Source organism: Plectropomus leopardus, chromosome 19 (genome assembly GCF_026936395.1).
Source record: "Plectropomus leopardus strain MGB_pleo_1.0 chromosome 19, ASM2693639v1, whole genome shotgun sequence".
NCBI classification, from domain to species: domain Eukaryota; kingdom Metazoa; phylum Chordata; class Actinopteri; order Perciformes; family Serranidae; genus Plectropomus; species Plectropomus leopardus.
In genome coordinates, this window is record NC_142194.1 from 5507610 (window position 1) to 5535541 (window position 27932).

General features: G+C 43.4%; 1 protein-coding gene across 26 annotated transcripts in view; it reads right to left on the reverse strand.

Moving 5' to 3' along the window:
- The window catches only part of ank3b (ankyrin 3b), a 178268-nt gene that overhangs the window by 6914 nt on the left and 143422 nt on the right, over positions 1–27932 (reverse strand). For 13 of the 26 annotated variants that reach the window (XM_088069690.1, XM_088069684.1, XM_088069693.1 and 10 more), the window contains 8 exons: positions 27250–27372; positions 26706–26732; positions 26011–26092; positions 18520–24789; positions 14145–14219; positions 9658–9789; positions 9291–9434; positions 2818–4735 (listed from right to left, as the gene is read on the reverse strand). In XM_088069690.1, the coding sequence (XP_087925816.1) occupies positions 3378–4735; positions 9291–9434; positions 9658–9789; positions 14145–14219; positions 18520–24789; positions 26011–26092; positions 26706–26732; positions 27250–27372 (8211 nt within the window). In that variant the 3' untranslated portion in view covers positions 2818–3377. Of the gene's footprint in view, positions 1–85; positions 170–426; positions 620–1308; positions 1997–2817; positions 4736–9290; positions 9435–9657; positions 9790–14144; positions 14220–18519; positions 24790–26010; positions 26093–26705; positions 26733–27249; positions 27373–27932 lie in introns of those variants that run through there. The other 13 variants (XM_088069700.1, XM_088069703.1, XM_088069701.1 and 10 more) reach the window with 7 other exon arrangements.

The following is a 27932-nucleotide window of genomic DNA, read 5'->3' on the forward strand; positions in this document are numbered from 1 at the left end:
TTTTCTTCACACACTTGCACAAACGTCTCAGAGCTTATTCGAGTTCGGTCTGCCTCCAGCTGTCCACACACCAGGCCTTACAAACCTTGAGTATGACTCGTCTGCGGTACACCCTGGTGGTGACAGTGGTCTCCTCATCGGAGCCGGACTCATCAGCTCTAACGCTCCCCTGACGAAGCAGCCCGGCAGCAGTGTGACATTAATCACCCCGGTGTGGGATCACGAACCATTTTAAACCAGTGAACATGAGATATTACTGCCATATATGACAGCACACAAGGACTTTTTAGGCCTTGAATTACAACAAAATATATTTAAAAACATTATCAAGGCCCACGGATTCCACCATGTGTGTTTGTGCATACATTTTAAGAAAACATACACATTTGTCAGCGGACACACCCTGTTTGGAGGATCGAGTCTCACCTGGACTTTGTGCTGGGACCTGTCACCTCCGTCCTCCTGTCCTCTGCTTGGTCCCGCTGTGCTGCTGTCCTCCTGAGATCCCTTCTTCTTGGCCTCCTTTTCCTTTGCTTCCCTGGCTGCGTCAATGTGACCTCCGTTCTGTTTGACGGTCTGAGCCGGGGCCTGATCCAACGAATCAGCCAGACTGTCGGGGCTGCGGGAGGGAAACGTAATGATCACATCACTGTCGGACTGACAGAAAACCTCAGTGTGTAAATATGTAAACCAGCGATGTCGACAGCTGAAGAATATATCTGATCAGTTATGCATGTCAGTCTGACCAATCAGAACAGGCTGGGCTTCTCAGGGGGCGGGACATCAGCTCAGACAGAGATGCTGCAGAAATGGGCAGTATGAGACACGTGATGTGTTTTTTGATCATTAAAGCGTGTAAACAAAGCCCCGAGGAAGTGCGCCAGGCGCTGACACAAATTTTACATAGTGGCTAAAAGTGGACCACCCGGGTTGGTCAGGTGATGCCCACAGGACCCGAAAGACTTTTCCCCATTGACTTCAAAATCCCCATGAAACGACTCCTGTTACGATCTAGATTTAAATCTTCCAGTTTGATCACATTTGTAAAGTCTAAAAGAGCTGCAAGATTAAACATTTTAGATCGCCATTCAAGCTCCCGAGGCGCTAATCCGGAAGTCGATCGCTCCACCATCTGAATTTACCCTCTCCGATATGCTCGGCCGCCGTGAGTCTCTAGTACGCCCTCTCTACGGGCCCGTACATACAGGTATTTTAAACAGTTCTACACAATTCATATACAAATATGATCCTAAAAATGAGATTAACAGGGCCTCTTTAATGGTGACAACAGAAAAAAACACTTCCTACCTGCCCTCCTCGAGGCCGGTGCTGTGGCCGGGGGTTGCTGACTCTACGCTTGCGCCGGACGTCTCACCTCTCCAGCCTGGAACTGAACACACGTCTTTTTCTGCCTGCTGCAGCTGTTCGAGGATAGCATTCATCCTCTCCTCCGTCATCTCCTCGTCCTCCAAGCCTCCCTCCTTTTTTATATCCTCCAGCAGACTCTGCAGCCTCTCCGGGGTCATCTCCTCGTCTTCGTCTTCTTCCTGCTTCCCATTTCCATGACCAGCTTCTCCCTGTCGCTCCAAAACAACGCCTTGCCCTGCCTTCGGTTCCTTCTCTACGGCCTCAGCGTCTGTTCCCTTTCCTATCTGCTCTACTGCCCTTCTGTCGTTATCCGGCCTCTCATAATAAACCAGCCCTGTCTTTTCTTCCTTCGCTCCTTCTCCGGTGGTCGAAGCCGTGTCTTCGGCCCCGACGATGGGGGGTTGCGTGGCATTGGAGGCGGGGCCTGGGGCGACTGTGAGGGGGTCGCTGCTGGAGGTACTGGTGGTCTGAGTGAGTGAGAGGTCGCTAGGTCTAGTAAGCGTGGTCTTGCTAGGGGAGTCTGCGCTAGCATCGCCCTCGCTAAAGAAGTCGTCTGAGCGCAGCGGGGTGGGGGGCTCGTAGTTCAGGTCTGAGGGGGTTTGCAGCTCCAGATCTATATTGTGGTATCCTGGGTGGATGGCAGGAGTAAAGGATTAGAGGGTGAGGGGATCGAAGAGGGAGGGAGAGACAAAAACATGGGAGGAAAGGAGGGAGGGGTAGAGGGGGGTAGAGTGGTGGAGGTGATGAAACGAGAAACACTTGTAACATCTCGGGGTAGTCTTTGTTCAAAAGTCACACAGGTGTGACCCAACTACACTTTAGATTTTTTGGCCACTTGGGGGCAGCAGAACAAGTTGTAAACACAGCTCTAACACATTACCACCTTAAAAAGCTGGTATGTTGAAACAGTTGCCTATTTACACTAAGACACGAAGAAACTGTCACTCATTTGAAGTCATATTTTTGTCAACATTATTCTAATATTTTCTACAATATTATCTTTAGCTGCTAAAAGCTCCTCTATGTTCACCTTCGCTTGGTTCTTTCTTTGTGTTTGATGCTAAAAAGGAAGCACGCAGTAGGTTTGTCAACGCTTATTTTAATGAAAAAATCTGCTTCATGACGACCGGAGATTAGGGCAACTAGAGTTGAAAAAACGAAAACAAAGCACTAATAATGGGTATAAAAATTCTGAGACGTGACGTTTGTAAACGGATGTTTTGATATTGTTTTGCTGTGTTACAGGTGGATCCCTATGGGGTGTCAGTGGCTCAGTGGATAAAGCAGGCGCCACATGTACAGAGGCTGAGCCCTCACTGCAGTAGTCACTGGTTCGACTCCAACCTTAGACCTTTACTGCATGCCACCTTCTCTCTCCCCCTTCCTCTCTACTCTCTGCCCTATCCAACAAAGGCCAAAAAAAAACCAAAAATATTTTTAAAAAAATGGAAAAAAGTTTATTCCTATGACTCCAATTTATGAAGAACTTTCTTCATTTTCGGATTATTTGTTCATCATGGCGGCGTGCGAGATAAACAAAGTTTTCTTCCAGCGTAACACGAGGTCAGTTAATGACATAAAAATGGTCTTTTGCAGGCTGAAGTTTTCCTTTAAGGACTCCTATGTATCAACAGACACATGGGGACACCTGTGTGACTTCTGGACCAGCACTACAGAGCAGAAACATGATCAGATCACAAGATGGAAACAGAGAAACCAAAGTACCACAGACAGAATATAAAAGATAAAGATACTTCACATATACTGTGTTTGTATAAATTGTACATTCAGTAACACTTGGAAGTGGAACTGCTGTTGTTTCAAACTGGCACTCGAGTCAGCCGAGCCTTTTGTAAAAGCACTTAACTTCAAACTAGCCTGACTTCAGCTCATCGTCTCAATAATTACGTTAACGTTTGAATTTGAGAAAAATCTGGAGTAGAATTCAGGCAGGTTAGTTGTGTTAATTACAACAAAAGGCAGAGAGGAGCAGAGCGACAAACAGGCCTCTAAATGTAAACTTCAGGAACAGAACGATCCCGCCTGAAGTACGAGGGGACACCAGGAGGGAGGGGGGAGGGAGGAGGGGAGATGGGAGGTGTAGGGGGAGGAGGAGAGTGATGATTTACAGAAGAAGAAGGGGAACAATGACTTGGAGGAGACGAAAGGGGAGAGGATGAAGGGGGCAGAAAGGGAAGAGGTGTAGAAGTGGGAGGAGGTGGAGTGGAGGTGCATATTAAAAAGGGAGAGGTGGGAGGAGAAGAGGGAGGAGAGGGGAAAGGAGGAGACAGGGGCATATGAACAGGAGTGGGTGGCAGAGGAGGAGATGGAAAGGTGGGAGAGGAAGGAGCAGAGGTGGGGAGGGAGGTGCAAGGAGAGGGAGGAGGGGGGAAGGATTTAACAGGTGGAGGGCAAAGAGCAAGAGGAGAAATGGAGGAAGTGAGAGGAGACGCTGGCAGAGGAAGGCGACGAGGAATTAAAGGAGGGGGAGTAAAGAAGGAGGAGAAGCTGAAAGGGCTTCGGGGGGAGGAGGGCAGAGGAGGGGAGTAAGGCAGAGTGAAGAAGTGAGGGAGAACAGGGGCGACAGGCAGGACATAAACGGGAGGTGTGGAAGGAGGAGACGGGAAGTAGAAGACAGAGGAGGGAAGAGGGACGGCAGGAGGGGAGGGGAAAGGGAAAGACGTGATATGGCTGGGATGAGGAGAAGAAGAGGGGACAGTGGTGGAGGAGGAAGGAGGGACAGCAGGAGGAGAAGGGAAAGAGAAAGAGGAGATATGGCTGGAGTGACAGGAAGGAGAGGAAGAGGAGACAGAGATAGAAGTGGAAGGAGGGACAGCAGGAGGAGAGGGGAAAGAGGAGACATGGCTGGGGTGAGGAGAGGAGGAGGAGACAGAGGTAGAGGAGAGAGGAGGGACAGCAGGAGGAGAGGGGAAAGAAAAGGAGGTAATATGGCTGGGATGGACGGTAGAGGAGGAAGGAGGGACAGCAGGAGGAGAGGGAAAGGAGAAAAAGGATATATGGCTAGGATAAGGAGAGGAGGAGGAGATGGAGGTAGAGGAGGGAGGAGGGAGAGCAGGAGAAGGAAAGGAGGGCATATGGCTGGGATGAGGAGAGAAGGAGGTGGAGGTAGAGGAGGGAGGAGGGAGAGCAGGAGGAGAAGGAAAGGAGAAAGAGGACATATGGCTGAGATGAGGAGAGGAGGAGGAGACAGAGGTAGAAGGAGGGACAGCAGGAGGAGAAGGGAAAGAGGAGATATGGCTGGGATGAAAGGTAGGGGAGGTCGAGGAGGGAGCAGGAGGAGTAGGGAGAGGAGCGACAGGTTGCGGTGTTTGTAAGGGGAGCGTGGGAAACCTAAGACGTTTCGGAGCTATCACAAAAATCACAAATCACAAAAGAGACAAAACAAAAACCAACAGTTAGACACAGACTGATGAAAAGACAAACAGCAGAAAAAACAGACGGATGCAGAGACGGTGAACGTGTGATCGATGAAGACGTGTGATCGATGAAGACGTGTGATCGATGAAGACGTGTGATCGATGAAGACGTGTGATCGATGTTTCAGAAGCTGCAGCAGCAAAGAATTATCTCTCAGACGATAAGCAAAAGCAGCTTCTAGTGAAAGCAGCAGCATCTGAAATCTTTTGTGTATTTCATTGCGTTTTGTCTGTTTTATGATCTTTTTTAACTGTTGTGTCGTGTGTATGTGTAATTTAAAAGTGCTCCATGAATGAAATTATTATTATTATTGTCTTTCTGAACAGTCTGAGTGAAAATAAGCGTCTAAAGTTTGTTGAAGAAGCAGGATGAGAGCTGGGGACGGCCGGATCGTAGCCAATATTTCATAAATACTGAGAGCATTAGACCGAATTTCCCCAGAGCACCCCCACACTCTCGGAGGACATTTTTGTCAAACGTCCAAACAGCTGCTGTGTCCTAATTCCATACTGCGTATTATTATATCACCCCAATCCTGGCTTCTCTGCATTGTTTGATTTAGAGTTGATTTTAAGATTTTACTGATCTCGTTTCTGGGTTTGACCCCAAAATACATCACAGAAATGTGGAGGAGACGAGATAAGGCTCACAGAATCAGTGACTTTTTTATGTGATATTATCTTTTTATTTATTTTACCTTTTTAATTTATGCTTTATTTATTTCATTTCCTTTTATTTGAGGTTTTATTGCTTAGGTTGTTGTTGTTTTTGTCTATTTCTTTGTATTATTTCGTATTGACATTTTAGATCCTGCATCCTGCATTATCTGTCCTCTGGTTTTATTTTTTTCCAAACTCAAAACAAATTTAATATTATCATAATTGTAAACAGTAACAGGAAATGATACGATAACTCGCAGTCAAACTGTCACTGCCAAATATGGTTGGGGAAAAAAATCGATAAAGAATAGTTTCGCCATAATTTGTGTGTCTATATAGTATCGAAACACAGCACTACAGCATTGATTTGTTAATTAAATTTTAAATAAAAATTTAACTATGTGTAGCCTACTAGAATAATAAAATCACGTGCTTTTTCAGTCCACGAGATATACTGTGCTGCAATAATAATGACTGAAATGAGAAACTTTAACAGTCTTACTAGATGGTACATTATTTTATTACCTTGAACATTTTTATCTATTATTTTTTTGTTCTGTCATCCTTTCATTTACCTTTTACCTACTTTTTAGAGTATCTTATTTATTAAACTTTTTATTTTACTTATTTTTAGTGTTTTATTCATTTATTTTTTATCTTTTATCTACAGGTTTTATCCAGCCTCTGGTGTTTCCACACTTATGGTGGCGTTTCCTCAGTTCCTGGTTTTAATAAGTACTCTTATTTTAATGCTTTAATTAATTAAAAATTCTTGCTCTTTTACTTATGTGAGTGTGTACTTGTGTGTGTGTGTGTGTGTGTGTGTGTGTGTGTGTGTGTGTATGTGATAATAAGTTATTTAAAAATACATTATGTATAATATGTGTAGAATTTTAGGATGAAAACTCTTCAGGTCATAAAAAACCCAAATTAATACTGAACTTGATGTTGTCATTAAAGCTGCACTTTGAGCTGCTGTTTAGCTGTAGATATCATCCAGTTAGTGCGGAGCAACGCAAGAAAAGCTTAAGACTGTCTCCCTACAGGACCTGTGGACATTTGTTAGTGCTGACGGGGGGCGCTGTCGTACTTCCAGTCTCAGTGAAGGTAGCAAAAGGTAGCCAGTGGTGGAAACTAGTTTGTTAGTGAGAGCTGGCAAAGGAATTTGCTGAAGGAGTTAGTCGCTCAGAAGCAGGAGAGAGGAGGAGGAGGTGGTGGAGGAGGAGGAGGAGGAGGAGGAGGAGGACAGTCTGCTGGTCTCAAAGCAGGAGAAGCTACAGTGGAGCGTAGAGGCTGGGAGGCTCGGAGGAACCAGGAGATGACAGTACAGGTACAGCTGACAGCAGTGACACAGAAGCATCATTATACACTGGACACTTTGGAAAAAGGTGTTTCATTTTCAACCCGTCTGTGAGCGTCATCTGGGACAGAGCACATCCATCCATCAACACGTGTGTGTGTGTGCTCTGCGAGAAACGCTCGCCTGTCGTGCGTTGAAAAGGCTCCACCCGTTTGAAGAGTGTTAGGAGTGTATTATTGTTGGAAGCCAACAACGTCAGAGCAGGCAGCCGCTCACACAAAGCCAGAGCCATGCATTTTGTTTTTTCATCTGTTTAAACGGTCGGTTTCATCAAACCATCTTTGCAAAAAGATCCAGTTATTAAAGGAGAAACAACACTGATCTTTGTGTTAAGATGACTTTCAGAAACCTAATTAGACAGATCAGCGATGAGGTCCATTTCAGAAGTTCACAGAGAGCGCCAGAATAACACCGGCTGATTCTTCAGAGTCCTTTACTGACTGCTGAGGAGAGATGTTTTGATTTGACTGCAGCTCTAAATTTCCTTGTTTCACATAAACAAAGAAACAATGGAAAAATTTCACATATATGGATAATGGCAGTTATTCCATAAGAGCAGTACTAAAATGCTTTAGTTAAGTAAAAGTAGTGTTACAATAATACAAAAATACTCCACTACAAGTTTATTCATGCAGCAGGGGGGTGATTATCGTCAATATTATGTCTTTATATACAGAGTTTCTATAGTCATTAAATTCTTTGAAAAATTATGAAATCAGAAAAAAATGTTTCTCAGGCCTGGAAATGGTTTGAAATAAATAGAATATTTCAGATAAGTTTGAATATACATTTTTGGGCTATTTTTTAAAGAAATGTTGCTAAATATCCAAAAACATATGAGTAATGTTAAGTAATGCACTTTGCTTTTTTTCTGTTTCTCGTATTACCAGTTTAATACCAAGTTTAATTTTCTGCCACTAGGGATCTCTCAACCACAGATCATATAACACATAAAGACAGATGCAGAGTTTCTTTTAGTGCTCATTTTTTATGACCTGGTTATCAAAAAATATATATATATATATATATATATATATATATATATACTGGGAAAATCATTATTTATTTGATTTTGTTGGGCACAGCAGGAGCTGGAGCCGAGCTGCTGCTAATGTTTGCTCTGCTAGTTTCTCTGATATCTTAAGATTCACGCATCAAACATTATAAATCCCTCAACATACAGTTCAAAACGACCAAAGTCTAAAAACTGTGTTGTAAAAACTTAGTGACCAAATGACACACATGTCCTTCATGAAAATTACACATTTCTGCAGGTTTGAACATGTGTCAGAATCTCTGAACAGTTGTTGGTGATTATGCTGCATTGTGGGTAATGTAGGCACCTATTCTATTGCATTGATTTTTATGCTTTTTTTGGTACTTTTAGGAGTGCAATGCTAAATGGATGCTATTTTAGACCATGACAGTGAACACACACCTGCTGCACACGCTTAACAAAACGCCACCTCCTGTGGTGGGCAGATACAGGCGAGCCCTCCCTTTAGTCTCAGCCCTACTCACTAAAAATCTCACTTATGATGCAAGGAAGGTGTTTATGTACATATAGGAGTAGGAGAAAATTGTTAATAAAAAGTGATAAAAAGGATTATTGTTGATGATTACTTATCAAAGTTCTGAAATGTTCCTCATTGTTTCTGTCAGAATCAGAAAACACTGGTTGCTACCACATTTAATTTTCATTTCACAGGAGAGAGAGAGAGTTAGAAAGAGAGAAAAGACTTGCCATGCTGCTTAAAGCAAGCATGCCGTTATTGTTTGTTATAATTATGTTTTTATGTATTTTCTAATGTCATACGGCAGAAAATTAACAAAAGGAGATGTGTTGTAACATCCTAAACTCGCAACATACACATAAACATAACTATTGTTATCATGAAGCGGCGCCCTGATCCATCTGAAAAATGCACCTCGTTCATTATCGACAGGAATATCGATACATTTATCAGACGGGACAGAGACGCCAGTTCATCAGCGGCTTATATTTGCTTTGTGATCATGCTTCTGAACAGCTTACAAAAAACAGTCACACATACTATAAAGTCTCATGCACCCAAAATGGTACAGATTTTATAGAAAAATATCAACAATCACCCATTAATCTATCACTTGTCATTAATGTTTCAATGACCGAGTGCTATAAATTAATTTGCACTGCCCAGCGTAGGAAAACTAACAAGCTGACTGGGGTGACTGCTCATTAAGGACGAGTCTTATGCTATTATCTACCTGATGGTCCATTAACTGATATGAGCTCAATGAACCCGCTGGAGCGTCAAGTCATTTTGGTGCAATTCTAATTAACTGTCATTGTTTGGTCAAGCCCGATCGGTTCTTTGTTTACACAGTTAGGTCTGACTATCTGGCTTAGAGAGGAGTGTGAAGAAGGGTGAAGGGATAGACTGAGAGATAGACTGAGAGTTCAGCTAGGGTGGGCTACACTTTACCATCGGACTGATCCGGGAATACTGCGTTATCATCGGCAAAGCAGCGTGTGCCTGAAATGTTACCGTAGTCAAATATGGGCCCTTCCAGCAAAGTCACAATATCCAAACGATTGATCTTAGTCAGCACCGCAGTTAAAGCATCCGCTAGAGAGGAGACACAAAGAAAATTTATTCACAGTCACGTTGCAACACCACAAAGCTGTTATCAGTCACGTTGATTAATTGTTTTCATAAACTTGCAACCGAAATACAAGTCTCATTTACAGGAATGTCAGCTGGGAGAAGACCCAGATATGACTCACCCTATTCATTTATCTCTCCCACAACTCTCTCAAACACTACATGTGCACACACACACACTGCTTACTTGTGGCATTTTTACCGTCCCTGTGCACCCATTTCTTTAGGAGCATGAAGCTCTGTGCTGTCAGGGAATTGGGGTTCTCCACTCTGATGAAGTTGATTTCTTCCACAGAGAAATCCAGCTCCCTGGCCAGCTCTGTAACGGCAACAAACACAACAGAAAACACACTTTTCATGAGAAACTAAAACCAGAAAGGTGCAGATATCTGCTGCCATCTGGCCACACACATATGTTGCCAAGATGCCAGACTATGATAAACTCATGCGTCTCTGCTACCACTGGCCTCATCAACAGCATCATGTACTTTATCAGTTCCTTCTGCACATTTGCATTGTGTGTATTTCTTGTGTGTATTTCTTGTGTGTATTTCTTTTTTGTGTTCTCTGCTGGCTGTGACACAAACTGCCCCTAGGGGGTAATAAAGTTTACCTTGACTAGGCCTGCACAATATATCGTTTCGGCATCTACATTGCAATGTGTGCATGAAAATGTCCTGAAAATATGTGAGAAACAGAAGGGGAGCAAGATATGGGAGCTGCCTTACTTTACTGTAAGCAACGTGCATTATTAATATGACACTGACTTTAGCCTGGATTGATAGAAGAGTATAATATGAACACAGTGGTTTCATGGTGAGTCAGCCAGTTAATTAAACTACCTATAGTTACGTTCCTCCCCCTCTGAAAAGCCAAGAGTAAATAGTCACTTTCAGCTTTTATTATTTTTCTTTTCTATGAAGATGCACTACTTCACAAAATCATGCTCATAACTTAAGATTGATCAATTCTGTATTTTTTCATATTTCAGAAAAAAATATTGCAATGTCATTTCCCCCAATATCATGCAGCTCTAGTGCTGAGGCACTGTGTTTTATCATCCATTAGGTGGCATGTGCTGTGTGACTCAGAGGCTGACAGAGCCACAAACAACATCCCAACGCTGCAAAAGGGAATGACAGGACAGAGATGCCTCCACTAATGCAGAAACATTAGAAAACACTCTGTTATCTGATGAGCTGCTGCAAGACACAACAGATCTGGTGTAAACAAGTGTAGAAACACAGGAAAACAGCAAAGATAATACGCTTGAAATGGCATTTTAAATTAGATTTCAGGTTTTCAGCAATAATTCACCTCCCAGCTGACCTGTTCTCATGCTGCAAGAAGCATGAGATCATGAACATACATCTGACGAAATTACTGCTGAAAAATCCCCGATTCCTGTCAATGCTCAGTCACTAAACGATTGTAACACTATGCTAAACAGCTGATGAAGGAGTAAAACGCTGCTTGTACAGGCGAGCACGTCGGCTATAAATTTGAAACCGTAAGAACAAAATGTTCAGCAGATCATTTGCTGCGGCTCTGCAACAGGAACACACATTAAATATGGATTAGATTGCTTTTCTCTGTTGAGCAGTCGCTCATACACTGCACCGGGCAGACGGACAGACAGGCACACTAGTCAGAGTCATACTTCAGATGAATGGCTTTAAACACGCGATCACTGCGCACACACACGGTGACGCCCACCCACACACATGCAGGCAGGCGGGCGTGGGACAGTGCTGCAGTGCAGGTGGTCAGGCTTGGACTAAACCGCAGCAGCCACACCCTTAACGCTGCTCAAATACAATACATACATAAGATCATCTTACTGTTGATATTCTCAAAAACATGGAATACAGAATAAGCATATTGCTTTACAAGTGTTTTACTATTTAAATTCATAAAACATGCATTACTGTTTATATCCTACACCCCCCTTACTCCTAATATGTCTCAATATGAGATGCATGAGTTTAAATTTAAAAAAAATTCAATAGAAAACTTTTAATCCAATTTTGAGAATTTTCCAACTCCCATCATATGTGTGGTGATGACGATGTATGCGACTATAAATGCCACTGCAGTCCTCCTCACTGAAGACGTCTGTGCACTATATGTCCACCAGATGGCAACAAACACTATCAAACTATTAGTTTGAGAGCTGGGCTCAGTCCAGCTCATTTATTCAGACATATACAAGGGTGGTGCTTAAAATCCGCATACTGAATCCTCCTTGTTGCAAGACCGGTGTCACTTTAATGTTTATCAGTGAATATATTGAGTATTATCATGAATGCAAGAGTTTTGGGTTGAATGCCGCAATCGTTTTCAGCCGTTTCTTTGTATCGAAATTGTTATGGCCTCTAAAACTAACGAAAGGCTCAACAGAGACCGTAAAATATGAAGGACGCCAGAGACGCTTGTAAAAGTGTAAAAACATAAAAACTTTATTGTTTTCTGTCAATCAACAGTTTTAAAACACTTCTCGGTGGCTCTCTGTAAAGGGAAACAATTCAGAACAAAAAATCAACAGAACAAAGAAAAAGGGATGGAGGTCCCAGCCGGAAGAAACAAAAGGTGGAAAGCCGCTGAGCCAGTCCACAGGGGGCCGTCAGACTCAGCACCTTCCCCCCAACTCTCTAGGAGACAATAAGAACAGGGAATCTAACTGAGGTTAAACAAAACTGAAAACTGAACTACAGGAAACCTCCAACCCAAACTAAAACAACAAAACCCAGCAATCTAAACATGCTGGGGGAAAAGAAAAAGAACAAAAGAGAGAGAACCCCACGAACCCGGCCGCCGTGCCGCCTCCTCCCCCTGCAACGCATGTCTCAGAGAGAGCGTCCTCACACTCCGCTCCTCTTTACCTGCCCTCTCCAACGAGGGAATTGGCTACAGGTGCACAGGCAGGAGGTCGGAGGTCGGAGGTCAGAGGGAGCGTACAGGGAGAGGGGGACAGCACACAGCCACAGCAACAACAACAACAACACTGTGTACAATTACGCACACACAACCGGGCCGCACGCAACACCCCCATCCTGAGCTTGAATGCAGGGGAGAGCAGCGAACCGAAAAAAGCCCCAATACATTCACGAACTAGCAGCGAGACAATGCGTCGGCCAGAACTTTGTCCCGCCCCTTGACATGTCTGACCTCAACGTTGAATGACTGCAGGAAAAGTGTCCGACTGACTGACACCTCTGACTGATGAACATAAGACGGTTGTGGTCCGTGTAAACAACAGTGTGAGAGCTCGCGAAGCCAACATAAACCTCAAAATGCCTAAGGGCAGCCAGAGCAGGAGCATTGGTCATTAACACCTTAATGCACTCAAGTGCACGCTGGCAACCCTCAGACCAATGAAAATGAACCATAGGACTCAACAGGTCAGTGAGGGGAGCCGCGACAGCTGAGTTCACAGGTTCAGAGTAAGACTGGCGTCTCGCAGGCGCTCAAATACAGCTCGATGTGCTCATCCCAAGACCCAGAATACGCGACAGTCATCCGAATAAGCCTCACAACTTGAAAGACCCAACAGAACAGTGTTTACAAGACATTCAAAATGTCGCAGGTGCGTTACGCATCACTGTATACAGAGGAAAGAGTCAGGGGTCACAAAAACCGAAATCTCCCTCGCCTGCAGAGTCAATGGCACCTGCCAGTGGCCCTTTAACAGCTTGGTGACATACTTAGCACTGCCAACATGGTCAACAAAGTCCTCAACTCAGGGAAGAGGATAACAGTCGGCTTTCGTGACCCCATTCACTTTACGAAAGTCTGTACAAAACCGGTCAGAGCCATCAGATTTATCAGCACTTGTTTCTGTAAACTAACACCCTTATCTGGAGTTACCCTGTATGCATGTTTCTTAGTGGGAGGAGAATCCCCCACATCAATGTCGTGCTGCAACGCATAGGATCGGGACGGTACATCTGAAAAAAAGACATATGCGAGGCAATTAAACGGACCACATCCTCACGCTGGAAAAACAACTGTCAAGTTTAGACAACTCGGAGTTCATCGGCCGTCCATGAACAACAGCACTGGACAGACCGATGACATCATCATCAACATCAGACACTGCAGACGCGGGCTGCGTGTCAAACAGATCAGCACCCGGACAGCGCCACAGCGGCCCCGGCCTGATCGATGGGTTCAGCACTGGACAGCGACAGGACCGCTTTACTGTCCTTAGCAGATGACAGTGGGACAGAGTCCCTGTCCAGATACGGTTTAAGCATGTTAACATGTCAAAGCCTACTCTGCCGCCTCCGCTCATTCACCTTCTTTTGAACAACCCTATAACGTGCCTGCACAGACGAACCGGGAACTGGCAACAAAACCAGCACTTTGTCTCCAGGACTGAAACTGCGACTTTTCACAGGCGTGATGACGCTTAAAATGAAAATTACACATATAATCGACCAAATTCTGCGGCTCACTATCACCTAGCCTTTTCTCCTACAGGAGCCTGAGAAGGCCTCGCACCGTGAGCTCTGCCGGACTGAACCCCAGAGACTCCTGAACCATGTGAACCAGTGTTTGCTCAGCACCGCTTCATTTCATGTCCATGATGCAGAGGTTTTCTACCTGAAAGCTACTGTAAATAAAGATTGTGATTTGGTACAGTGTGATAAAGTGAGCTGTGAGCACACTCACCAGTCCAGCTGAGTCCGAGGTGGTCGGCTACTATTGCCATGCGGAGGTCTGTTCTCTCACAGGGACTCTGAGGGCCTGTGTCGAGGAAGCGGGGAGGGGCAAGAAACAAACAATTAGTGTGACATCATGACAACAATCCCCAAATTAAATAAATGTTCTGAGTAATAAATACACAAAGGACTCCTATAAAATCAATGATTAACAAAACAGATTGGGATTGTGAACTTAAAGTTTGTCTGGTTCAGACCGTAGACATTAATATGGTTTAATCATAAGACCTCCTTAAACCTATGAATGAATACCTGCTAATTAAAATGATTTTTGTCTCTTCTTTTACATTTTCTGATGTGATATTCGTATTGAACCTCATATTGTTGGTGACTGAATAAACACAAAGACTAACTTTAGCTCACTGTCCCAGGTTCACCTCTGCAAAAAAAAAAACAGTTTTTCTGGCCCAACTGTCCTCAGTGATTCAGTTTGGATAATGGATGCTTGCTAAAAGCAATAGTTTGACATTTTGGGAAATGTGCTACACTTCTGCCTGCTGAGAATTAGATGGAGGAGATCGATACCACTCTCATTGCAGTGGGGTGAAATACGGCGAGCCTGGCTCTGTCCAAAGGGAAAAAAAACTCTGCCTATCAGCATCTTTAAAGCTAACTAATTAACACAGCACATTTAACTTGTTTAAAATACACAAAAATCAGTGTAATAACAATAGAGTTGTGTTTTTATATGGGGTAACGTGTTTGGGCCAGGACCAAGATTCAACATTTGTGGCTATAAAATAAAGCCAAGGCAAAAGTGCCAAAAACTGCAGTTCCTGTAATGGCCACTTGAGGCTGGCTCAAAAGGCAAGTCAAAGGCAAGTAGATCCACATGTTAAAATGCCCAACTTTACAGCACAATTAAACTGTTTACGGCCTGGTACAAAAAGACAGTTTTGGTCTCAAAATGCTGAACTAATTTCAACATTTTGAAAATCAAAAAGGGGTTTGAAATTTTACATAACTCACTTGTTTATGTTTATAAATGCCTAAAGATACACATAATAAAGGGCTTGGACTCTTTGAGTGACCCTTTGACAAGTAGCTACCACAGCAATAATATGAGGTAACATAATCATGGCGTAACACCAGATTCACAGAGTACACGAGTAGCTGTTGCTATTTCAGTATTTTTTCGAATAATTAAAGTTGATTGTAACATTTTGTCCCCTAAAAAAGTCTTGTTTGGCGTTTGGCTGCACAGAGACCCTATAAGGAGTCCAATGTTCAGCTTTTTTGGTGAATATATTTTGTTTTAAGATTGTATTTTGCATTTGCATAACAACGGCTGTAAATGCACCTGGCTAATCAAGCCAGCAGCTAGCATTAGCTCCACCCTCTCGTCCTAATATGATCACTAATGTCACACACACAAAAAAAAAAAATCAAGACAGTAATGACCAAAATGCCTGACTCTAGCCTTCAAAACTGGAGTCCACAAACCAACGGGTAACCTTATGCCCATCATTTTCTAGGTCTATGGCCAGGACCAATAAATGCATTTCCCAAAACGCTGAACTATTACTTCAGTTTTACTATGGACTGTTTATATTTCTATATTTTATTTCTGTGCTCTTGATTACTGATTGATTGAGTTTTGTGAAATGCAGTTATGCTCTTTAGATGGGACATAGAGTGTACTATTAACAGCAAAGACTTCTATTCCATCTTTACTAGACAACTTTTAAACTTTACCTAACAAGGTCAACTGAGTAAACAAAGTAAATATGAAATATCAATCTAATTAGACTGTTGTCGTTACAGCTTTAAGACCGGCACTATTAAAGAACAACTATGAGGATCTGCGAGGCCAGAAAAGGAAAAACAAAAATCACATTTTCATACCGATATGTCGGATCAGTAGTATTAGAATTAGTAGAAAAGAGTTAAAGAGTTTTGTATCACATCACTAACAACAAACGATCTACCATCAGGCAACATTCCCTCTCACTGATAAAAGCAATTCATGGCTTCAACTTGAAATCAAAAGTAATCCAGCTGCACTAAAACATTTTAACGGACTGACTACACTGACACACTCATGTGCAGCTGACATTTATCTGATTGTCAAGTTGAGCTCTGATGAATTGTTTTTGCAGTGTTTTCAGAGAGTACCACCAAAAGATTTCTACAAACCAGGCAAGCAGACCAAAACAAACACAAGGTCATATTTCCAAAAAACAATCTTTTATATCTAGGGTCTTAATCATGTTGAGGGTGGAAGTGAGTGTCGTGTGGTGAGGTGCGAGGCTAACTTGATCTGTAGTGTGAAACGAAAGTGAAAATGTGTTTGGCAACTTGTAAGACCGCTGCAGTAATAGAAAGGAATGCATACTCACTCTTAACTTAGCACTTCAAGTGTGCTTACTTAAAAAAACAATACTGACAACTAAGAAGTGTTTGCTGGTACTGAAACTGTAGTTCCTGTGCACCAAAGACATCACTACAACCTGCTGTACATCTTCAACTAGCCATGAGGTGATCAATATGCCACATTTACAGACACCCCTTTACCTAAAATGTGGCTATTTATACTTAATCTTGGGACAAATTTCGAGTATTGCAGATTCTGTCATCGCTTCTCCATGTCTTAGCCCTTACCTCTTTGTCTAAATCAGACAGCACAGGACACAGAAAACAAAAATGACAGGAAGTAGAAGAAGAAGAAGTGACAGCTACACTTACAACGTCACATCACAGAGCACCCACAACAGCTACATGCATCTCATAGCGAAAGATAAGGTATAACAAGCGTTTAGAAAGAGTTTACAAACTAGTCTCTGTGACAGGAGCCGTCATTGGTTGATCAACCTGACTCCCTTCCTCCTTCTGCTCTTGCTCCTTCCCTCCAAGTGTCCGCCTACTCTTCCTCCTGCTCCTCCTCTCACTGCTGGCCTGCTCAACCTCAGCTCTCACATCTCTAGCAGATGGTGTTGATGTGGTGGTGCTGGTGGAGGTGGAGGTAGAGGTGCGTGAAGGGCAGGAACTTCTAGAGGCTCTAGATGGTTGTGACAGGGAAGTGTTCCTGGTGGTAGTGCTGAGGCTGCAGCTCTCTTCGTCCTCAGTGGTTTTCCCCTCTAACTTTGTTTCAGCCTTCTTGGGAATGGTTTGCTCCAAACGTTTGGCTGCCTGACTATTGACGGACTTTGTTTTAATGCTTTTTGAGACCACTACAGTGTTTTTTCTCCTCATCTCACTTGAGCTACCTCTACTTGGGATTTTCACTAAACTGTTTCTGGGTTCAGTACTAGATCTGCCCCTAGTTAGATGATTATTGCCCCTGGAGGTTTTAATGCTTCTATCACTAAATGTAGATTTAGCTCGGACCTGCTTCTGGCTCTGGGAACAAGAGTTTTTCATGGCTCTTAATATTGGGATTCTCGATTTAGGAAATAAATTTTCAAAGGGGTCTAATCTTTCCCTGACAAAATGCATTGCATGTTTCCTGGCTAGGAATTTCTCCACATTGTCTTTCACTATCGGTTGACTGCATAGTTTGCTGCTGGGTGCCCTCACAGGTAACCTGGACTTGCATATCTCGCCTTTGACCTCTTTGGCTCCAGAGTTTGTTATTGCTACATTAGTATTAGACCTGCCTTCTCTGCTACTCTCCTCTAACTGCATGAAGGATACTTCTATCCTGCTGACCTCCGGCTGAGTGGGTCCAGAAGAGGACAACAAGTTGAAGACAACACTGCCAGCCTGAGTGACGTCTGAATGGACATAGCTGGAGTCAGGGATGTTGCTACTGGTATTGCTGCTCAGTGTTTGGGGATTGCTTATCTGTTCTGAAGGTGCAGAGGATGAATCGGTGCTTTGGTAATAAGAGGTCCAATCTAAATTGTTAGATGTTCTTGAAGGAATTCTGTGATTTAAGTAATAATCTGTGATGCCTGATGGTCTACTATTCAAAAAGTTATCTGTCATGCCTGATGTATCAAAATTATAATAATCTGTATAGCTTGAGGTTACAGAGTAAGAACTATCTACAGTTGTCCCTGAGTTTATGTCACTAGAGTGATCAAAGATGCTTCCACATTTAGAGCTACTGTTTGAAGCATCAGAGTTTTTATCAGATGACAACTTGAATCCGGTTCTAAAAGTGGAGAATTTAGGCTCAGTGTTGGAAGCTGAGTCTCTGCATGTGGTGTAACTGCCAGATGCATTTGATATTTCTAGCTGGACAGTAGTAGTCTGAATGGAGACTTGAGGAACTGTTAAGGTACCTGTGGGATCCTGAGTACAAAAGTGATCCCTGTGTTGTGAGGAGGCATCCACCTCTAAGTCCCTGACCCTGTACCTGCCCGCCAAGTGGTAATGCTCACCAATCTGAAAAAACTGGAGCCTCTCCTCCACCATGTCCCTCTTGCTCATGTCAATCGCACCACTGCGTGTCATCTCAAACATCTTCCCTTCATGGAAGGGGAATGGGTTTGGCTCGCTCGTCGGCGTGCTATCGTCCGTTGGTGTTCGGGCCGGGGTAGTGTCTGGTGTTGTGGCCTGAGACTGGTCGTCCACTGCCAGTCCAAAAGGCTTAGGCTCACCATTGCTTCCCCGTGTCCCTCCCATGTCAACGACTTCTTCTTCTCCACCTTTACTTGGCCAGGGGTCAAAGTCCAGCCCCTTAGTGGCAACAGTCTTAAAAGGAGAATTAAACTCCTCTTCTAACTTATAGCTAAAGTAAGTGTCCGAAAATCCCTCTTTAATTGACTGCTTTTGTTCCTCATTTTTAACCTCATCCTTACTAACACCATCACCATTTGAGGGTGTATCATTTTTGAGAGTGTCCTTTTGACATTCCTCTGGGGTTTTTTCTTCTTCAATAACTTCCAGTTTTGTTGGAGGAAAAGAGCGATCAGTGGACCTATATGTGTCTGTTGCCCAAACGTCTCTTCGGCTGTCTGGAAGACCAAACAGCCGCAAATCTGCCTGCTCGCACAGGCCATCATCCTCATCCTGAAGTTCATATCCATCTAAGGAGTCTATCTCTGTCGCATCTGTGTCATGAGAAAATTCAGCAGTTGTAGCTATTGAACAGTCAGTTATTGACTGGTCATTTCCATTTTGTTCATATTCATAGTCCTCTCCTTTACCATTAGAACCATTAGAGCCATTGGAGCCATTGGAGCCATTGGTCCCACCATTAGGTTCTTTGCTGTTTCCATTTTTGTCATGCTTTTTGGCTTTAGATGCTTTTTCCTTTTCCTTCTCCTTCCTCTTCTCCTCCTCCTCGGGAGCTTTGAAAGTGAATTTCTTAAAAGGAATTGGTTGGAAGATTGACTCATCATCTTCATCATTTGACTGACTGTCATCTTCCCCTGGGGACACCGGGGAGGGGGGTTGTATACGTATAATTGGCTCGGTAAGCAGATGCTTGTCATGTTCTTCCTGTAAGTTAACCTCCATCATTTCAGTCTCAGTCTCTGAAGAGGCACAGGAACCTTTCCTCTCCGGGTCTGACATTTCTGATGCCGAGTCCAGAGGAGGAGGGGGAGGAAACTCAATATATGCAATACCTTTGTCTTTTGAGACCTCTTGCTGTTCCTGCTCTGTCGTTACTTCTTGCCGACTATTGTCTGCTGTTTTTTCCTCATTCAAATTAAAAGTTACATCCTGCTCATTATCATTACTTTTTATTTCTTGCTCATTAGCATTAGCAAAGTCTTCGGTGGTTTGAACACTAGTTTTGCTTTGTGGTAGGACCTCTTTAAAAGAGAAAACAACTTTGCTTTGGTCATCTTCTTCCGATTCTTCAGATACCTCCATGATGGGGCTGGGTTTGCCTGGCATGAATCCCATAAAACCATCAGGGGTCCTTGACGTCAGGTCATAGCTGATCTCTTCAGAGCTGGGGGTCTCTGGTGTAATGGGGCTTTTCCCTGAGCTATCTATGAAAGAGACCTGTTCTAGTGTGTCGTCATCAGGGCTTATGGGGCTGAGTGCTGAGTTTGATTTCTGTTTGACTGTGTATACTGAACCTTTGGCCTCCCTCTCTCCCTGCCTTCCTACCTGGACACTGACATAAACAGGTAATGTTTTGATGCCCTTAAAGTTCTCTTTGGTTGTTACAGCAGCTGGAGGAGTTATGACCGTCTCCAGTGCGTCTCTAGGGCTAGGAAGATTATTGGAGTTGGAATCTTTGGGTGCATTATCTAAAATTTCGAAAGTCAGATCTGTTTTTTTCTGTGTTGTCTCAGGACTTGTCTGTATTTTGCTTTTTGATAATGTAGGTATCTGCGAGGGTTTAGTTACTGTCTGTTTCTTTGTGAGGTCATTATCTAAGGTAGAAGACATTCTTACAGGAATTTGAGATTCTGCCTTTTTTCTAAGGTTTTTGTTAAGGGGTTCGTCAGTTTCTTTTCTTAGCACCTCAGCTGTTACTTCTTTGGAAGTAGACTGACTTTTTGTTACTTGTTGGCTCTTTATAGCATCACTATCTTTTTCTAGTAGTCTAATGGTATCTTTAACAACAGGTGCCTGGACTTTCTGATCTTTATTGCGTTCTTTGATTTCCTGAGTAACAGTGAAAGGGACATCTTTCCCCTTAGTAGTTGCTTTGTGAGTCTCAGTTTCACTTATTTGTCTTTGCAACAGGGGCTCTGGGATATTTTTGTTTGGAGACTTGTCTCCTGTGTGTTTTGGGCTTTTAGATGTAGGTGATATTAAAGTGGGTTTACTGCTATCTGCGTCCTTCTCAACATCTTTTTTTGGTCTTACTTCTTCTGATGTTTCTGATACTTTTGATGTTTTTCCTGCAAAAAATTGATAAACAGGAAGTTTGCTCTCCTGTAATTTCTGTATTGAGGGTTTTGGCTGCACCGGAGGAGGAGTTTTCGTTGGACTAGACTGAGTTTGTTTCTGAGCCTCAGATTCAAACTTCATCCTAACAGCACTGACTTTGGATGTTGATTTTACATGAGAGGGAGAGGACGGCTCTGACTCACTGGTTTTAGTTTGTTGTTTACTTTTATCCTCACTGATATGAGGGAGTCTGCTTTTCTGGGGACTGCTTGGTAAGCTAGAACTTTTCTTTTCAGTCATAGTGGTACTACTAAACATTTTACCAACAGAGGGCTCCCTGAGTTTGCTTTTACTGAAGATCTCCTCTGTTTTAGGTTTCTGCTGTGTTTTTTCAGGGGTACTGCAAGCTGAGCTAGGCCAGGACCTCGGTTCCTTTGGCTCTCGTCTCATAGGCTTTTTCTCAGGAGACTGCAACTCGTCATTAAGCTTCTCTGTTTTGTCACGGAAGAACTGCGATACCTCACTGAGTTTTTCCTCAGCCTCCTTTACAGTTTGATCCACCCTATCCTCATAAAGAAGCTTATCCCTGCTCCTGTCATGTTTATCCTCTGTAAATCGCATCCAAACAGCATGTTTGGGGCTGCCCTGCTCTGTCGAGTAATGAAGCACTGTCACCTTATCAAACTGAGATGGTTCATCCCTGTGCGCATATTTACCAGACATAGGGGACCCATCTTTTGATGACTTGGAAACAAACTCTCTTTTGGGGCTTCCATGTTGTTGACTCTCAGTGCCTCGGCTACCACTCTCCTCAGACACTAGGTGGCGGTTCTTGTCAATCGCTATGGCCGAATCCTCTGTGTCAGAGTGAGACAACGATGACGTGTCAAGTTTCTCTGAGAGGAGCATTTTCTCAGCAAACCTATATGACTCTCCTCTGATTTCTGATAGCTCATCGTCACAGTATTCTATGGAGTGCTGGCTAAGTAGTTTCAGGGCTTTATACGAATCATCTGCTATGAGTTGGGCAGAACTTGGACGACTGTCCTCCTCCTGTGACACTGGGGTGTTAACACGAGATGTTTCTAGGAAGGAAGGTAGGGATTCTTCGGCAGTAAGTTCTTCCTCTTCCTGTTGGGCTTCATCGTAATCAGTAAGTTCCTTAATTCCATGGTCCCCTTTATAGACATAGAGCTCAGGATGTTTCTTGGTTTCTCTGATAATAACTTCAGTTGGCTCTGCTGTGCTGTGGCCCTTTTCGATATGAACCTCGATAATCCTTTCGACTTTAGGTTTGGATTTAATGTCTCTGTCAAGAAATCTAGGAGTCAGCTCATCGCCTTTGACAGAATCCTGGCTTGCTTTGTGCTCAAAAAGGCCCGCTAGTTCTTTAGATGGGTCTCTACCTGACTGGAAGGCTTTCATGATATCTCTAACTGACATACCTTCCTCTATCATCTCTACGCCATCAGCCAGTTGTGGCTTGTGATAAACCATTCTAGTAGTAGTGGTTATATGAGTTTCCTCTTTAAGACACACACTTTTATTCATCATAGAGTCGTCTTCTGGCATTGTCATCTGTATGGCTTTCATGGAGCTTGTTGAAGCTGCTTCTGGCTCTACAGGAGGAAGAGCAGAGGCAGCCTCCTCCATGACTAAAGGCTCACAAAGATCATCAGGTTGCTCATAGCTCCTAATGTGGACCACTTCAGTTCTGGTCTCAGTTACGCAGGGAGGGATGGGTGAGTCTGTGAATAAAGGCTTTGGTCCTGTACTCTCTGCACTCTGAGGAGCAGAGGGCGTCTTTTCACTTCTGGTCTCAAACCCGCTGTCTGAGAGTGGACTCTTATCCTGCTCATGGGAAAGGTCCTCTGGTGACTCCAAAATAGTGTCCGTCCCCTGATATGAGGATTCAGCAAGTTTGCTTAGGTCCTTCTCTGAGGGAGACCTGAGCATGCCTGAGACCGGTGGGGGCATTTTGAGTTTGTGCTCTTGTATCGACATAGATGGTTTAAGAACACGTTTCTGTTTCTCCTCCCCTTCCCCTTCCCTCTTTGCCTCCTCCTCGTACTTAGATTTCAACTCAGCTATTCTGGAAAGAGAGCTAGCGCCTATGTCATTCGTTAAGAAATCTACTACTTTGGCCAGCTCTAAGTCTTTGCTTGACATGGTCTGCTGCTTGAGCAGGAGTGTGTTTTCATCAAAAAGAGGGTAATACTCTGAAAGGGCACTTCTTTGTGCCTCCTCGATCTCATCTTTGGTAAATTCCTCCCACTCATCCTCTGATGCTCTATCTCTACCTGCAATGGCCTTAGCTTCACTCTTGATATCTTTCTGTAATATCTCACTGACTTTCACTAAGTCTTCTTTAACTTTCTCCACTAGAGTAAAAGGCTCCTCATCCTCTAACTTAGTCTCTTTAGGAGTGCCTGTATTTGATGTTTGTACAGTTTTAACTGCCGTCTGTGTGTCTGTCTGTAGGATAGCTGTCATTCTGATCAGATCCTCTTTCATGTCTGCTACATCTTTTAGTATCTCCTGATTGGAAGTTCCAGTTGGGTGGATGATGGGCGGTGTGATAAAGGGAGGGGATTTCAGTTGGGACTTTATTTTTGATGAGGTAACACAGGTAGACAAAGAAGAAGAAGATGAGGACGAGGCACGAGGAGTATCAGGCAGTGCCATTTTGAGGGACCCTGGCCCTGGTTTAACAGGGGTCTCTGGAATGACGTTGACTAACGAATACACAGGTACAGTCACCGAGTTAGTAGAAACTGCAGAGCTGGTGGAGGCAGCTCCAGTTCTCAGAGAACCATAAGCAGAGCTTGCTGCTGCAGACCTACGTGAAGAGGACATTGATCTAAGAGTGCCGTAGCCTGAAACAGAATACGAGTCTATAGCTTCATTTATGGCTGCGCTAACACCAGAGGTTGCTGCCTGGGTGGTGGCCTGGATCCTCTCCTGAAGGCTGCTACTTCTCTCTGTGAGATGCCGAGAAGAAGGAGAGGAAGGTGTGGAGGAGGAGGATGGATATTTAACAGGCGAGAGCGATCCATTCATCATGGACAGTTCTGAGGAAGCAATGGTTGTCTGCCCGGTCGAGGAGAGAGACGAGAGGGATGTCCTCCCTCCTCTGGATGAGAGCGTTGAATCTACAGAAGTTTTCAAAGAGGACAAGCTGGAGATGCTTTTGACAGGAGAAACATTGGATGCATCCACAACTGTGGACCCAAGGGCAGTTTTGAATGGCAGATTAGAATTGTACATGTTGTAAGTTGTCTTTGGTGATGCTGGAGCAGTGACTGAAGCTGGTGACCTCTCTGGTACAGAACCATTGGGTATTGTGTGAAGTGGGGAAGTCCTTGACGTGTACGCTGAAGCAAGGCTTTTGATGGATGCGGGATCTGTGGCAAGTTTAACTGGGCTTCCAGAGGACACAAGGCTGGCAGACCCCTGGACAGGGTACTGACCCAGCTGGACAACGGTTTTAATCGGTGAAGGCATAGTCCTGTAAGACCTGATGGGGGAAGAGGACGCTATGTCGCTAACTGATTTAACTGGGGACACGTTAGTTGGTGGCGGTGGTGGAGCTCCCAGGGTGGCTTTGATAGTTGTAGGGCATGCAGGTGACGGGGTGGCGAGGGGCCAGGTAGTTTTCAATGGAGAAGCAGCTGGTGAGCCTGCCGGTGAATCGGTAGAGATGAGGGAACCCCCCATTCCGACTGGCCTTGTTTGGCCAGGGACGGTAATAGGAGCAGTCGACCATGGTGGGTAAGGTCTGGTTGGAAAGACAGGTTTGTGAGGGTAACCAGCAGGCAGTGTTCTTGCTGCTGTGCTTCGCTCGACTGTTGTTTCTTCAGATGATTTTGTAGAAACAATGACAAAGAAGGAATGGATAAAAGTAACAAAAAATAATGTGGAATAAAGGTGAAAGAAAATTATATTGGGAAAGGAATAAAGAAAATGTGAAAGAGGAAGAGATCAGAGGAGGAAGAGTTGGTCAGTCCTAGTATCAAGGAAGGAAAAACAGCAGTTTTATGAAGTGCTGAAATTTTAGTATTAGTATTGATTGAAGATGGAGTTATGAAAAGAAATAGTTGTGTTCCTGTGTGACTCAGGACTGGGACATGGCTCAAACACTAACAGCAAAAACTTAATGAATAAACTAAAAGAAGCACACACACAGCAGCAAAGTAAATTTCCAAAAGACAATGGCGTAGAATAACAACTGACAACAGAAAAATGGTAAGACAAATGCACCAGGAATAACACAAAAACAACTTCTCTCTTTGGACTTCAGATGTTCTAAAATCAGCGTATGGATTCTGGCTCTAATTTCAATCTGCTTTTGCAAGTGCCTTTTATCTGTTTGGTCCAAAAATTACATAATGACAGATTCCCCAAAGACAATTTAGGAAACAACAGAGCCAAGGGCTGCAGTAGTTTCCATTTTCCTTTTCTTATGTAACAAACAAAATATGACAAAATGTGTTTTCCAAGACACAAGGTTTTGGCCCATTTTGTCATGCAATAAGAACTGGTGACAAGCAGAGTGAAAAACTGAAAACGAACACCTTGAAAGAAAGCCAAACTCAAGACCTCCTAACATGCATGTTTGTCCCACAAAAAGCTGCTCCGTCATCACAAAGCCAAAAAGAGCTTTAAACTCAGAGGGGACAAATGGAAAATACAGAAAATTTTACTTTGACCCCCCTCCCAGATGCCTTTCGCATTGCGTGGGTGAGTCAAAGAAAAATTTTCATGCTGCATTTCTAAAACTCAGCAGTGGAAATCAACTCAACGAACCCAGAAGAAGTACAACTCACAACGTGGGCAAGCACAGCACAAAAACCACTCACTGACCCATGCAAAAATATGTACCATGTTGTAAACAGGCATGTGGACAGTGCATGTCATGTAGGATGAGATATATGCATTTATTACATTAAGTATGTCACATCTATCTACAAATCGATCACGCATTTTACAGGTTAATTAAAATTGTTAATAGACTAACTTATCCACGAAAACTGGTATTCATCAAAGGGTTTGTTAGTGAAAATGTCAAAACTCACTCAGTGCAGGCTCGGCCAGATAGCTGTAGCGCTTACGTAAGGCTAGGGATGCAAAGGTATGACGTCGCTCTGGCTTTTCAGTCTGCAACAATAGCAAACAACACAAAAACCTATTAGTTCTCGGTCACCCTACATTGTATGTTGCTGCCGAACAAGCAACATTTGGATCACGTAAATGTCAAATTAGAGCAAACCAAAAAGTCTGCATTAGTTGGTGTTAACATAAAAACAAAGCCCATATTTACCAGTTACATAATACTCTTTTAAGAGTATTCAATGCACTTCAATCTTCTATTTTTGTACTAATTGTACTATTTACAATATTACTATACCAAGCTAGCCAAATTAGTGTAAGTTAGTCATGATAAGGCTACAACTCTACTTAAAAGTACAAAAAAAATCAGTTTTATGGTATGTTGCTAAAGGTTAATTCTTAACTTAAGGACTATGTAAGCACAACTATACTCCAAAGCCACTTGTATCACATACTGTATAGTGGATAGGGATAATAATTGGACATGTAACAAATCGTTTTTCGTATCTACAATATGTCATGCAAGCAGCTAAAGGTTGCTTTGAACAATGAAAGCCCGTATTGTCCTTGTAGAAGCGGAAAAAATAATGCTATGATGAAGCAGGGCTGCTTTCGATTCTAAGCGCAGAGGACAGCAAATGATGGGGAGGGTGTAGGTTACCTCATCCTCGGCATCTGACTCCATTTCCTGGTTCCCAAGATGCATTGCAGAAACAGGGGGAGTAACATAATGGAAAGCAGGGGGGAAAAGAAACATCAGGGTGTGAAAAAGGAGTGATTGACAGAAGCTCCAACTCAGAAGAGAAGCCACTTTAGCAAACAAAAAAAACAGACTGGACAAACACCAAAAAAAAAGCATAAAGCGCCAACACTCAGCAGCGAAAACAGAAGATGAAGCCACAAAAAGCCAGCCTGATAATAAAAAAAAAAGCCTTTTGCACAAAAAGCCTCAGCCAAAAGCATGTCATCCAAATCAAAAAGGTAGAGAGGAACAAAATGAAACAGCCAATGACAAGAATCCACTGCATAGATAACCGATTTACACAGAGAGAAGCTTTAAACAGATAAAAGACACGGTGGCGGCAGTTTGGCCAAAGTCTTTCTCTGTCTTTCATCTATCAGTGTTCTTGGGGCCAGAGAGTACCCTAACCATGAGTATGGTTATGGAGGTGACAACAGAGAATGGCAAGTTTGTGTTACCTTACCTTTTTCACGGCAGGGAGTGTGATGTTCAGGTTGCACACGGCGGTTTGAGGAAGGCCTTTTATGGTCTTACACTCTTTGAGGAACGTAAGACGACCGCAGGGCTCCTGGCTGGGATCTCTCACCTGGAGTGAAAACAGTGCCTCTTTATGTACCTCGTTCCTTTATAAAAGGGGGCAGTCACTGCTGATGTACTTCAGTGTGTACACTATACACTTGAGTTTTACATTTTACACATCACATATATATCTGCAAATGTGCATAATTTATATTCAGTGGTCACAATAATTATAGCAAAAATTTCCCTTTAAACGATTCTATATTTTATCACTCAATAGCCAGACCATTCTCATTCCCAAGAGGTCAAATACCGACACATTGTTGTGCCCCTGCGCGTGCAATACAGACGCTGACGGTGACCTTTGGCGTATCCACGACACAAACCAGACTTTTAATGGACCCCAATGTAAACCAATCTGTGGCAATATTTCAGAAGTGACGTACTACAGAGAGTTAGAAAGTCAGCATAGGACAGGAGGGAGGAGGGTGGATGGGTCAACGGGTGGAAGTGTTTTACCGTTACTTAACTTAACATTCGTCCATCACGTATGTCACCAATGTGATATATGTACTTATTATAACGCGAAGCATGATTTTTTTTTCTAAACCTAAACAAATAGTTTTG